The sequence below is a fragment of the Oratosquilla oratoria genome, chromosome 16, assembly GCF_046742065.1.
Source record: "Oratosquilla oratoria isolate Oo_2021 chromosome 16, ASM4674206v1, whole genome shotgun sequence".
NCBI lineage: Eukaryota > Metazoa > Arthropoda > Malacostraca > Stomatopoda > Squillidae > Oratosquilla > Oratosquilla oratoria.
In genome coordinates, this window is record NC_134792.1 from 43,912,870 (window position 1) to 43,927,246 (window position 14,377).

Sequence of the window (14,377 nt, forward strand, 5' to 3'; positions counted from 1 at the left end):
CGTGTTAGGACGGTTACACAGCCCGCACGGTGATCACCGTGGCATATCATCCGTCTGGGAGCCCCGTCACACAGGTCGACTCCCAAGTCCGAGCCGAGCACTGACATTATTGTGCCTTCGTACCATGGTCTTGCGTCGGCGTTACTTGTGACGGTTGGGTAGGAGGTGGTCGTATGGGGATATCGGTAGACCGTTCCGCATCTTTCGGTGTGTTGACATGGCATGAGTGGCTGCGTGTACTCGTATCTTGTTTTAAGGCATGATAGGGTGAGCATTGCGCGTGACGTCCATGACGTAGGTATAGGCTGCCTTACCAAGATGGTCCACCGTTTAATAAATTCATTGCTTCTGAGGGCGACAAACAATAGTATATTAGTCATAGTATTATGTAAAGAGATACAAAAGGAGGTATGATTGGATTTAACAATCAAAATCCCCCAAAATGGGGGTGGCGAGCTAGGAGTGTATCTAAGTTGTCGTCACTAAGTAAATATTTACATACAGTTATCACGTCTTGTCTCTGTGGAATACTGTCTGTCACAATGGGGCATTGGAGACAGTAATGTTCAAGAGTGTTGGCGTTAGGGCGGTTACACAGCCTGCATGATGAGTAATGTGGCATATCTTCCGCCTGGGATATTTGCCACACAGGTCGATATCCGAGTCTGAGCCGAGCACTGACAACATTGTGTCTCCGTACCATGGGTCCGCGTCGGCGATACTTGTGGCGGCTGGGTAGGAAGTGGTCGTGGTGTTGAATGGAGACACTGGTGGCTCGTTCCGCATCCCTTCGGCGTGTTGTTATGGTGTGAGTGGCTGCGTGTATTCTGTTTTTGAGGCATGTGAGAGAGGGTACTACGCGTTCGTTGTCTAAGACGAAGGCACAAGCTGCTTTGGCAATACGGTCCACCGTGTCGTTGCCAGCAAGGTCGACGTGTGAAGGCACCCATATGAGAGATACGGCCATAGATGCTTCATGAACAACGGCGAGTTGGGTCAGTATGGCCTGTACAACACGATAGTAGTTGGGTCTGGGTGAGGAGAGGGCGTGTAGAGCTGGTTGGGAGTCACAAACGATCACACCATTTACGTTACAGTCTACAAGAGAGAGAGAGAGAGAATGTGTTCTACTGATAATTGCTCGTAATAGTGGCCTGGATGACGTCGGAGAGAATCACCTCCACGGGACTCGTCATCGTCTGGGGCGCTTTTTTTTCTGACGCCAAACGAGTCTATTCAGTTTCGTCGTCGTTATCATTTTATCATTATCATCATTATTACAGGATTATTACCATCATGATCAATTATGATTGTCAATATAATAATTATCATCACCATGATCATATTTATCATCATTGTTACAATTATCATCATCACAATTAAGATTTATGTTAATATTATAATTATCCATGCATTCATTTATTCACTCATTTGTTTTACTTCTTTCTAATTTCTAGGATGGTTATTAAGTCGACGTCATGCACGACGCCATGAGACAACTCAGGGAGCTGGCCAAGAAGGCGGTACGTTCTCTCTAATAATTAATAACAATTAATTAATAACAATTGATAATTAATGACAAAAGCAATCATGGCAATAACGATGATGATAATAATAATGACAAAAAAAATATGACAATAAGAGTAACAATGACAATAACGATAACAATAATAATGACAACAATAATTATGACAAGGGTAACAATGACTATAACGAGGACAATGATAATGATAATAACTATGATAATGAGAGTAACAATGACAATAACGAGGACAATGATAATAACAATAATTATGACAATAAAGGACCAAATGTCAATATAGACCAAGGTGTCAATAAAGAACAAAATTATAATGTAAGGCATGATGTTGAAAATCAAGACGAGTAAAAAAGAAATAATCATGAGTTTTTTAAAACCATGTACTTTAATGCTCGTAGTATTAGGAGTAAATTCCAAGAAATCCAGGCTTATGTCAAAAGCAAAAATCTCGATATGATAGGAATAACCGAGACATGGTTAGATGGTAAAGAGATTGAAGCTGAACTTGATATTGCGGGATTTAAACACTTTTATCAGGATAGAAACCACAAGAAAGGTAGGGGTGTTATGTTGTACGTTAAAAGCAATGTCCATGTCTGTGTTTTAGAGAAAGTGAAACAGGATGCATATGAGAGTTTGTGGGTAGAATTAACCCAAACAAATGAACAAAAGATAAGAACATAAGAATATAGGAGGCTGCAAGAGACCATAAGGCCTACACTAGGCAGCTCCGTATCCATCACCACCTGTCATCCCCATCCATAAAGTTGTCTAATCGTTTTTTAAAACAACTGATAGTTTCAGCGCTTACTACATGGTTACTAAGTTTATTCCATTCATCGACCACCCTATTAGTAAACCAATTCTTGCCTATTTCCTTCTTAAATCTAAATTTGTCCAGTTTATGAATGTAGGTGTAATATATAAGCCAAAAACATTATCATTAGCAGACGACAAGCTGTTGTTTCAAGAACTGTCTAAATTTGTCCAGTTTATGAATGTAGGTGTAATATATAAGCCAAAAACATTATCATTAGCAGACGACAAGCTGTTGTTTCAAGAACTGTCTAGTTTCTGCAACCGGGACTTATTGATAATGGGTGATTTCAATTTTACTGACATTGATTGGATGACCCATGAACATGGCCATATACTGTAGGTAGTCGCTTGATATATTTTCTCGGTGATAATTACTTAGTTCAGTACAAGACATGGAAATTTACTCGATCTATTGATCACTAGCTGCGAAAGCACGATAACCGGTGTAGAAGTTGGTGAAACCATTGCAATGAATTATCACAACTTAGATTCAAACTTCGAAAAAAATAGAACAGATACTTGTGTATCTAAAATACCCGATTTCAGTAAAGCTCAGTTCATAGGACTACGTCAGGAGCTTCAGCTTACAGATTGGGAGGCAAAATTAAGCGAAAGACCTGTAAATCAGATGTGGGAAATATTTCAAAATACACTTACTAAGATGATTCATACTTACATCCCGTTTAAGGACAGACGCCCCCCCCCCCCCAAATCAGGCTCGCCCAAAATGGCTTGACAAAGAAACTGAGAAAGTATTGATAAAAAGAGACAGGTTTATAAGAAATACAAGTGCTCGAGTGCATCTAATGACTATTACAGTTATGTAATGATACAGATATTTAGAAAAAGATAATAATAAAAATAAAAAAAACGAAAACGACAATACGAAATGAATATCACTGATAAATCCAAACAGAATCCCAAAGAATTCTATAGTTGCATTAGAGATAAAAAGGTTATTAGGAGTCATATTGACCCATTATTATTTGCTGACGGTCAACTTGAATATTCAAATGAAGGAATATGTGATATTTTAAACAACTATTTTAGCTCAGTATTCGTAAACGAAACACCTCAAAGTGAACTCCAAACTGAAACCTGTGAAAAGTCTAGGGTGAACTTACTACGGTAAATATAACAAAAGAAAAAAATAAAAGGTGTATAGAAAAACTCAAAGTTAATAAAACACCAGGGCCTGACGGTTGGCATCCAAGAATCTTAAAGGAAATGAAAAATGAGATTGTTGTTCCATTAGAAATTATTTTCAAGAAATCCATCATATCCGGAGATGTCCCAAGAGAATAGAAGCTAGCTAACGTTACTCCCATATTCAAAAAAGGTGACAAAAAGAAACCAAATAACTACAGGCCTATAAGCTTGACTTCACTCGTAGGAAAATTTATGGAAACTATCATCAGAGATGCTATCGAACACCATTTAGAAAGCAAATGTTTGATGAATGATAGCCAGCATGGATTCGGACGGAAACGATCTTGCGTGACTAACTTACTCGAATTCTACAACGCAGTTACCTCGAATTATGGTAAAAGAAACAATATAGATATAATATATCTAGACTTTGCAAAAGCTTTTGATAACGTCCCCCACGAAAGACTACTTACTAAATTAGCTTCACACGGAATAAGTGATAGCCTATTAAATTGGACTAATAATTGGTTAAACGATCGAAAACAGAGAGTTGTTCTAAATGTCAAAACTTCTAGATGGAAAACTGTAACGAGTGGGGTTCCTCAGGGTTCCGCTCTTGGTCCATTTCTTTTCATGATATATATAAATTATATAGATCACGGACTGAAATCTATTGTCTCCAAATTTGCTGATGATAAAGAACTGTGCGGAATGGCAAATAGTCACTTAAACCAATGAGATATTCAAGAATATTTAGATAAACTACAGCAATGGTCTGAAAAGTGGCTAATGAAATTTAACACAAGTACAGTAAATGCAAAATTATGTACATAGGTAAAAATAACAGTAAGTAAGATTACAAGTTATGTGGAAATTCGTTAACAAAGTGGATAGTAAAAAGGATCTCGGCGTAATTATCAGTAACGATCTCAAATCATCTAAGCAGTGTATTTCAGCCTCTGAAAAAGCAAATGAGATTCTAGGACTGGTTGAGCGATCTTTTGACTTCAAAAGTCCATCTCTCATTAACAAGCTATATAAATCGCTAGCTCGTCTACATTTGGAATATGCTGGTTTCGTATGGTCACCGAATCTCATTAAAAACATTAACATATTGGAAAAAGTACAACGGCGAGCCACAAAATAAATCATACGAAAGTCGACTAGAACATATGAATCTATTTCCCCTAAAAAACCAGACTCAGAGGTGACTTGATACAGGTCTTTAAGATTCTAAACGGAAATGACAACATAAAAAGTGACAAAATTTTCACACTGAATGAGAATCTGACAAGAAATAATGGTCTCAAACTGCCAGGAAATAGATTTAATTTGGAAGTGGGTAGAAACAACTTTGACAACCATGTAGTTAATGAATGGAATAAACTTCCTGCAGAAATAGTGCAATGTAGCTCAGTTCGAAGCTTTAAGATTCGTTTAGATAAACACTTAACTAAGATGCTGTAATGACTGCTATTAATTTTATATTATTTGCTTGTTTATTATTTGTCTGTTTATTATTATTGATTTGATTGTTATATATTATTATTTATCTGTCCATTTATTATCTTTTATTATTTACCTCTTTGTGTATTATCTAACTTTACCTATCTATTTATTTATTTTATTTATTATTATTTATATTATCAGATTATCTATCTATTTATCATTATTATATACTTTTTCGCATCCGACCTAGTTATGGACCAGAAGGTCCCCTGTCGGCAGGCTCCTCCTTTGTAATCCTTTGTAAGAGTATTAATGGCAATTACAATACCAATGACAATGACAATAAAAATGAAAACAATGACAATAACAATAACATTCGATAACATGAACAACTATTGCCTCAAGTGTCACAGATTGAAAACCCGCAGTCCCAAAGCAACCGGTGACGGTCCTCGGGCCCTCCCGTAGGCCTCTCCGGGAAGAAACTTTGAACGGTTTTATGTGTTGTATTGCTAGTGTGGGACTGTTTCTATATCACCAGCAGAAAGTGATAGGCGAGGAGAGCATTTGTCGGTTGTCAGTTCGCCATGTGTGAAAATATAGAGGGAACACGGTAAAAGCTGATAGAGATCTTAGGTCCACTTCGGAGACCGAGTCCCAGCCCCTCGGGGCAGGACCTCCAGGTGAGGCCAGTGACCACAGTTGGTATACAAGGAAATGTGCCACCCGGTACGAAAGGGAATGGGATATATATATATATATATATATATATATATATATATATATATATATATATATATATATATATATATATATATATATATATATATATATATATATATATATATATATTTAATACTTTCCTCTCCCTCGTCCTCCCTCTATGAGCCCTTCGACCTTATCCTCTTGACCTTCCATCCACCTCCCGAGTCATGGTGAAGACTCAAGGATGAACTGGTCGCCTCCGACTGGCCCCGCTGCAGTAGACCCACGGCTTACATATATTTCTCCCTGGGTTCTCCAATACGACTATATGATAATACACATGTACATATTTATATACGTGCATATTCGTATATTATATATATATATATATATATATATATTTATATATATATATATTTATATATATATATATTTATATATATATATATATACACATAGTTTATATATTTATACTGTATACACACACACACACACACACACACACACACACACACACACACACACATATATATATATATGTATATATATATATATATATATATATATATTCATCTATATATTTCAAAGAACTGCAGAAATACGATAAGAATTAATGCCTAAAACGAGTGTCATGAAAAACGGAAATTCAATAGACTGCGACTTACAAACGAGAGCATCACAAGAAGAAAAAAATCTTCGACTTTGGGGCTTTCCGATAAGCTGCTGCTGCTATAAGAACATAATGAAGGAGACTACACGAGACCATAAGGCGTACACTAGGCAGTTCCATGTCTATTACCGCCTGTCATCCCTATCCATAAATTTTTCTTTTTCTCAAAACAGCGCTCACAACATGGTTTCTAAGTTTATTCCATTCGTTGACCACACTATTCATAAACCAATTTTTGTCCATTTCCTTCTTAAACCTAAATTAGTCAAATCTAAATCCATCACTGCAAGTTCTACCCTGTTGTCTTAATATCATGACCTTTGCGTCACCTATTTTAGTGCCTTTGATCCACTTGAACGCCTCTATTAGATCACCCCGTACTCTGCGTCTTTCCAGAGAGCGTAAATTAAGGTGTCTAAGCCTGCCCTCGTAAGGTAAATTTCTAACCCCATGTATAATTTTGGTCATTCTCCTCTGTACTGATTCTAGTGAATTGCTATCTATTCTATAAGGAGATCAAAACTGTACCGCATAGTCAAGAATGGGTCTAACTCCAGATAAAGTTTGATCATTACTTCTGCACTTTTGTTCGTAATCGTCCTAGCAAATGAAACCTAATGCTCTATTAGCTCTATTCCTGGCGCTAATGCACTGTTTCCTGAATTTAAGGTCAGGACTCACTAGAACTCCCAATTCTCTCTTGCACTCAGTTTTGTCAAAAAAGTGTTATCTAAGTTATACCTGCTTTCTGGGTTGAGTAAACCTACGTTTAACATGCTGCAATTTGACATATTGAAGTCAATTTGCCATTTCACCGACCATGTTAAGATCCTCCTGCAGAATCTTGGCGTCTTCTCCTGACCTAATTAGGTGTCCTATTTTAGTGTCGTCCGCAAAATTACTAACATATCCCATTGTCCATGTTGTTTATATACATAATGAACAATAAGGAACCCAAAAACAGAGCCCTAAGGAACTCCACTAGAAACACTCCCCCATTAAGATTTTATACCTATACCGCCGTTTTCCGTCACTGATCCAAACTCTAATCCATTCGAACACTTTTCTTCCTATGACATGGACTTTGACTTTATTTAGTAGTCTCTGGTGGGGCACCTTGTTGAACGCTTTGCTAAAGTATAAGTAAATAACATCGTAACTACCATTGTTATCTGAATCCTTAAAGATTAGTTACACATGACTTACCCTTGGAGATGTGATTTCTGATTTTATTAACTATTATTGATTCAAGCATTTTACTTATAACTGGTGTCAAACTAATTGGCCCGTAGTTGCATATAGATAATCTCCCTGTTTGAAAACAGTAATAACGTTTGCCTACCCCCAGTCAATAGGTACAAAACCAGTGTCAACTGGTCGTATATTTCAAATTTATGCTCTTTAAACACTGGGAAAAAAATTGTCTGGACCCGGAGATTTTGTAGCTTTAAGTCTATCAATCTGTTTGACTACCTCTACCTTATTAATGCTGATGTTAGTTAGTTTACTTCTTTCATCCCCACTAAAAATCATGTCGCGGTCAGATACCATATCTAACTTCTGCTTTGTAAACACCGTGAGAAAATATTTGTTTGCCTCTCATTTTTTCCTCCGAATCTATCATGACATCTTCGTCATATTTAATTTGGCCTATCCTTTATTTTTTGTTCTGTGGAGATGAAAGAATCCCTTTGGGTTGGATCTCGCTTATCTGGCAACCTTAATTTCGTAGTAACGTTTCGCTGTGCGCCTGTTCTTCTTAATCAGTCTGCCCGTATTGTTATATTTAGATTTAAGGTGTGTTTCCCTTTTTTTCATTCTGGGGTAAAACCCTCTTTTTATTCCGATTTCGATCTTCAGCCTATCCGTCATCCATTGAAGAGTATTAGTATTGGACCTTATTTGGTCTCGCTTCCTTTAGTTAAGGACGAGATCTTCGGCCCGCACGGGGGTCTCGATCCACGAGGGTCCTGTTCAAGCCGAGGTCCACCATTCTTCAGGCCAATATTACTGTTTAATTTTCGCCACATAATGTAAACAGTGCGTTACTGTACTCGCGAGAGAGCGAGAGGGAGAGAGAGAGCGTGAGAGAGAGAGAGAGAGAGAGAGAGAGAGAGAGAGAGAGAGATGTCCTTTTTGTTTACAATCGCCTCCATGGAGAGAGACTGTTTACAAGGATAGAAGCGCCGGTAAACCTCAGTCCAAATACGCCGCTTCAGCTCGAAGGTATCTCACCTTGAGCAACTCGTGACAAGATGTGGCAACGCTGCCCAGTTTTTGTGTGTACGTGCGTGCGCGCGCGCGCGTGTGTGTATGCGTGTGTATGTGTGTGTGTAATTCATCATGGTCTTGGATCACTTGTTGGACTCTTGATCGACAGATATTTCCCTCCCTGAAGAGAGCTCAGAGCTCGTATATGACCGATCTATGGGTAATGCTGTGACCTTACACGCACGCACACATCCAACACCCCGCCCACGAGAGTTGGAGTAACAACCTGCAGCCCAGCGATATTGAAATTATTTCAGCCCTGGGCGGGATTCGAACCCGGACCTCCGTAGTGGCAGCCGGAAACTCTACCAACTGCGCCACGAGTTGTGTGTGTGTGTGTGTGTGTGTGTGTGTGTGTGTGTGTGTGTGTGTGTGTGTGTGTGTGTGTGTGTGTGTGTATTCACCTTGGTCTTTGGATCATGTGCTGGACTCGTGATCGACAGCTATTTCCCTCTCAGAAGAGAGCTCAGAGCTCGTATGACCGATCTATGGGTAATGCTGTGACCTTTGTAATGGCAGCCGGGAACTCTACCAACTGCGCCACGAGTTGGGTATGTGTGTGTGCGCGCGCGAGCGCATGTGTGTATGTGGCTGTATGCATATATGGATGAATGTATGTACGTATGCATGTATGTGCGCACGTGCTTGTGTATGTGTTATGATGTGACGCTACGTGGAGGCGCTACAGTCGAGTGACTTGACTCACAAATTCATTCTTAGAAGTGTAACTCTAGGCTGCTAAGCACCTTCCCTGCCTTCCCATGACGTCACAGGGTTCAATCTTATTCTCGGAGTGGACTGACTTGTTCTTGTTTCGACCTTGGTCGTAAGCCCCGTCGGGGACTGCACGTACAGTCGCCAGCATTACCGCGCGGTTCAGGTGCTTCTGTAGCCTAAGAGGGAGGACGTGGCATCATTGTAGCTTTTACCTGCGGGTAAATGCGAAAGGAACAGATTAAAGTGTTCGTGTTTAATAACACTTGTATCACCAGATTCGTGACCACACTGGCGCTGTTGTCACACCTTTCACATTGTACCAACAGAGGGTCTCGCATCCTTCTCCCAGTCGGGGGTTCGAGTCCCGCACTTATCCCCGATTCCTAGAAACGACTTGCAGTAACATTCCCTAAAGGCGCATGATAGGGCAAAGGTGATCACAACTCCGATCACAGTTACTCGGCACCTCCTCCTAGCGTATGATCCTGAACTCCAAGTTTGATTCTATTTTTTTTTCGACCCCAATGCCTACCTGTAGTCGGGTCTAGGCAGCGTAGCAGTGGCTATACATCTACTTACAGGGACTACAGCTGCTGTATTCCTACGAATACGAGGAATAAACTTTTCCAACACCTGGAATTTATTTCAGAACCCCCTGAGGGTTAAGAAGTATTACTAGCCTATAGGGGGACCGGACCAGACGGGTATTTTGCCAACTGTGCATCGTCGAGTATGAGAAGGAGTTCGCGTACGTTGGCTGCATCATTCTCAAGAGCGTCATCAGCAGCAACAGGCCGCTGAAGAAAGATATGAGGAACACATGCCAGGAACTCGTCCACGCCCAAAGCCTTCACCTTTACCCTGGATGCTCGGACAGCCAAGGCAAATGACAATCACCGAGAGTCATTAAGATAAAAACCCGGGTCTTTTTATTCATGAGCCGGGAACGAGTCCGCACGGGGGTAAGAGACAATAATTGTTGTAATTGCCGACGATGATAAAGACAAAATGACGCTGATGGTAACAGATGTGATACGGCAGCAAGAACAGTAACGCGCTGGTGTTTGTGATATAACGACGGTGAAGACGGGGTAACGATTATAACCGAAAATAACGGTCGCAACGGACCAGTTGCCGTCGTCGCCTCGCGTTTCTTTATTCAAAACCGGAAGTCCCGTGGCCCCGGGGTAACCGGCACCGGTCCTCGGTTTCTTCCCTAGATCTCTCAGATAAGATATGTAATGTGATAGTCTTCACGTAGCTCGCAACCAAAGCCCAATAACACCCTCACCCCTGCTTGAAGATACGGCCCCGAGGGTCTGACATTCGGTCCCAGAGATCCCCTTCCCCTCCTTTCTCGCAGTAATTTATCTAAATTAGACAATTTTAGATACAAGAAGGAAATAGGTTAGAACTGTTTTGCCAACAGAATTGTTAACAAATGGAATAGACTTAGTAACAATGTAGCGGTCGCTGAAGAAATTTATTGTTGAAAAAGAAGACTAGATAACTTTATGGACAGGCATGATTGGTGGTAATGGACATGGAACTGCCTAGTGTAGGCCTTTTGGTCTCTTGCAGTCTCCTTCATTCTCATGTTTTTATGATCTCCCCCCCCCCTCTCTCTCACACACATACATACACACATTCACTGAGGTTCTGAAACGCTAAATAAAGTGGTTATGGTAGTTACAGAATTGGAAATCATTATATCGATGACTTGCACCACAAACAAGATGCATTCAGTCAAGAACAATATGTTCGGAGTTCAATCTCATTTAATTACTTTGATGATCTTTGTCTCGCGTTTCTACGTCATTTCTTCAATTATGACGTCATTTCCTTTCAGAAGAATGACGTCACAGAAACGTCAAGGAACGGACTTGTCCTTCACTTTGGACGGCTTCAAGCCCTTCCGTACCGGGTGGCACTCTTTCTTGTTCTGCCGCCGGGTGATTTTATTCGGCTCTGTGGCAACCCTTCCCTCGAGAGCGAAGGGTTCTGTCTCGATTAAGCCCTTCAGTAGCCCTTCTTGATTCAGTCCCTTCCAGTATTGAAAAAAGGAAAAATTTCGTTTTTGATCTTAAGCAACAAACACTTAACGAGAGTAAGAAAACAATGATAAATTTATCTATTAAGAGCCTTTTCCCACTTCTAAGGGAGGTAGCCAGCCAAGGCACTCACTCAACCTAACCCAAATAATAAATAAACGAATAAATTATTAAATAGTTAGATGAATAAATAAACAGATAAATAAATAAACAAATAAATGTGAGTTCGTAAGAAGAGAGGCGACGAAAAGCGAAACAAGAAGAGAGCTGCTGCAAATGACTCGACAATTGCGCGAAGAAGAAGAACAACAGCTGCAGCCGATGTTGCTGCCTCCACGGTCGAGGCTCCTCAACCTCCGCTCCGCCATAACAAAACTTTTTGATCAAAGACCACAGGGAAGACCATAAGACCATCTGGAAGAGCCCGAAACACGGCCGAGGGGGAGGAAGAGGAGAAGGAGGAGGAAGAGGAGAAGGAGGAACAAGAGCAGCAGTAGCAACAACAATACACGTAGACGAAAAAGAGGGAAAAAAAAAAAACAGAATAAACTAGAGGACGAAGAAGAACCCACCTTAATCCACTTGAGAGAGAAGAGTCTCTCATCTGCTAAGGAGCTCAGGAACTTGGCAAAAAAAAAAAAAAAAAAAAAAAAAAAAAAACGAGAAAGGTTGGCCTCCTTGACGTCGTTCAGAAGGCGCGCTGCAGATAGAAGCTTCCTCAACCCCCTCAACCCCCCCCCCCACACACCCTCACGTCCTTGGTCGATCTCGAAGAAACGGGAACCTTCATCATAGGAAATGTAGATATTTTCATCGACGTAAATTAGCCCCTTCGTTTCCAAAGGGATCACGTGCAAACGAATAAAATAGCCTTGCGACGACCATAACAAAAGGAAACATCGAAGTAAGCACCCCTCTGAACGGGAGGGGCATCACACAGCTGGATAAAGCCGCCTACGATTAGCCCAGAACAACACTCACTCTTGCTCGCAAGAAGTGATTGAGACACGTGGTTAGTATCAAGGTAAAGTCCACTCACTACCGCAGCGCGCTGGCCGTTGTTTCCTCATATTATGGGGCATTGACTATATAAGTTTAAACGGTCAATCATTTAAGGACTTGTGTGACACCCCCTACGGACCAGAGTCACGCAAAATATTTTAAAATTGGGGACTAATCTCCACCCAGAAAAGAAAACCGGTTATTTATTTATTTATTTATTTTTCCTATTATCCCTCCTTTTCTACTGCCCTCCTTAACCCATTCAACTCCGATGACAAGATGTCTTGTCATTTGGTCAAATAAAACAAAAAATCATAAAACACAAAAATGTTTGATCAAACACCAGAAAAATATGACGTCAGTCCTCGCTTCGCTGCGAGCGAAGCGAGGATTGACGTCATATTTTTCTGGTGTTTGATCAAACATTTTTGTGTTTTATGATTTTTTGTTTTATTTGACCAAATGACAAGACATCTTGTCATCGGAGTTGAATGGGTTAAAAATCTCCTTGGCCACCTCTACGGTGTGATGAGTTATCGGCGACGAGACACAATATCTTCATACTGTGAGTGCAAAGAACCCTAGTCTGAAAGGGGTCCCACAAGAGCGAGACCCCGTCTCAGCTCAAATAATCACCCAGCAATGATCTAAAGCCGATGCTCGCCAGGAGGAGGAGTAGAAGGTGAGAGAGAAGGATGAAGCGGATGAGGAAGAAGAGTAGGAGGAAGAGGCGTTCACAAAGGAAAGTGTATGGGGACGAAAGTGGGACTTCACCAATCTATCCATACTCATGTGGAGTGAGAGTCGAACGGACGGTGATGGTGATGGTCGCCGCCGCTGATACTGTCATTATCAACGTCGTCGAAATGGACGGCACCGCAAGAATCAAAGAACAACAACGAAGGCAGGGAAGCGCTCTCGCTGGCAGAAAAACGACAACAACGACGACGACGACAACAACAATGCCACACCACAGCTAACGTGGCTGGCGCCACCATCACCAACTCTGCCGTCACCACCGCCACCCCTAAGCACCCCCATTACCACCTCAGTGACCAGGAACACGACTACCACAATCACCACTACCTCCACTATCACCAACATTGTCACTTCTATCACCACCACCGCGAGAATTGGCATCGCTGTCAAGGAAACTGATGGAGTCGTGTGGGTGTAAGTTGCCTGCGCACAGCATTAAGGCAATGAAGGGTATCTGGAGGAGGAAGACGAGGAGGAGGAGGAGGAGGAGGAGGAGGGCAGGAAGAGGAGAGCGTGGGAGGAAAGAAAGTGGAGGAAGGGAGAGTTTGGGAATGTGGATAGGAGAAAGGGAAAAAAAGAGAATCTGGAGAAGAATCTAAAGTGACGATAGGAAAACAAATGCAGGATGTGGCAGTAGAGTAGGTTGGGGAGGAGCGAAAGGGAGAGTAAGAGATGGAAGAAGGGAAGTACAGGTAAAGACGAGAAAGTAGGAATGAAGGAGGGAGATAGACTGGAAAGAAGATCAGGGAGGGAGGTGTAGGTGAAGAGTGAGAGTAAGGAGGACCGAAGGGAGGAAGAGAGGAACGGATTAAGATGCAGTGGAGAGTAGGGAGGTAAAATGGATGGAGAGGAAGAGAGACTGGGTGTGGAGTAGGGAGTGGGGGGGTGGATGGAGAGGGCTGCCTGGCTGAGTTCCCACACCCCACCTCATCCCACCCCCACCCTCGATGCCGTTGCCACTGCCTCGCGGGCAGCTCTCCCATTTCCAGGGAATTTGTCTATAGATGAGGGAATTTTAGTTTGTTTAGGGGCAAATCTGGGGAAATTTTGTGTTTTTGTTGATTTACGTCGTATTCATATTATGATTTTTTTCTAGTGTTTTCCCCAAATGCACACAGCAAAGTCTACAATGCAAAACTTTAAATTTTCTCTTCATATTTTGTTCCGTTACTTCCATTAATTAAGTGCTCAAAATAAATGCGGTGGTCCTTATTCTGAAAATTTTCCGGTGTAATGAACAGCACC

At 41.2% G+C, this 14,377-nt stretch overlaps 1 protein-coding gene across 1 annotated transcript in view; it reads left to right on the forward strand.

Moving 5' to 3' along the window:
- LOC143033939 (uncharacterized) overlaps positions 1–14,377 on the forward strand; it is a 43,155-nt gene that overhangs the window by 8,811 nt on the left and 19,967 nt on the right. The window contains exon 2 of the mRNA XM_076199621.1: positions 1,458–1,523. Within this exon, the coding sequence (XP_076055736.1) occupies positions 1,479–1,523 (45 nt within the window). The 5' untranslated portion in view covers positions 1,458–1,478. The remainder of the gene's footprint in view (positions 1–1,457; positions 1,524–14,377) is intronic.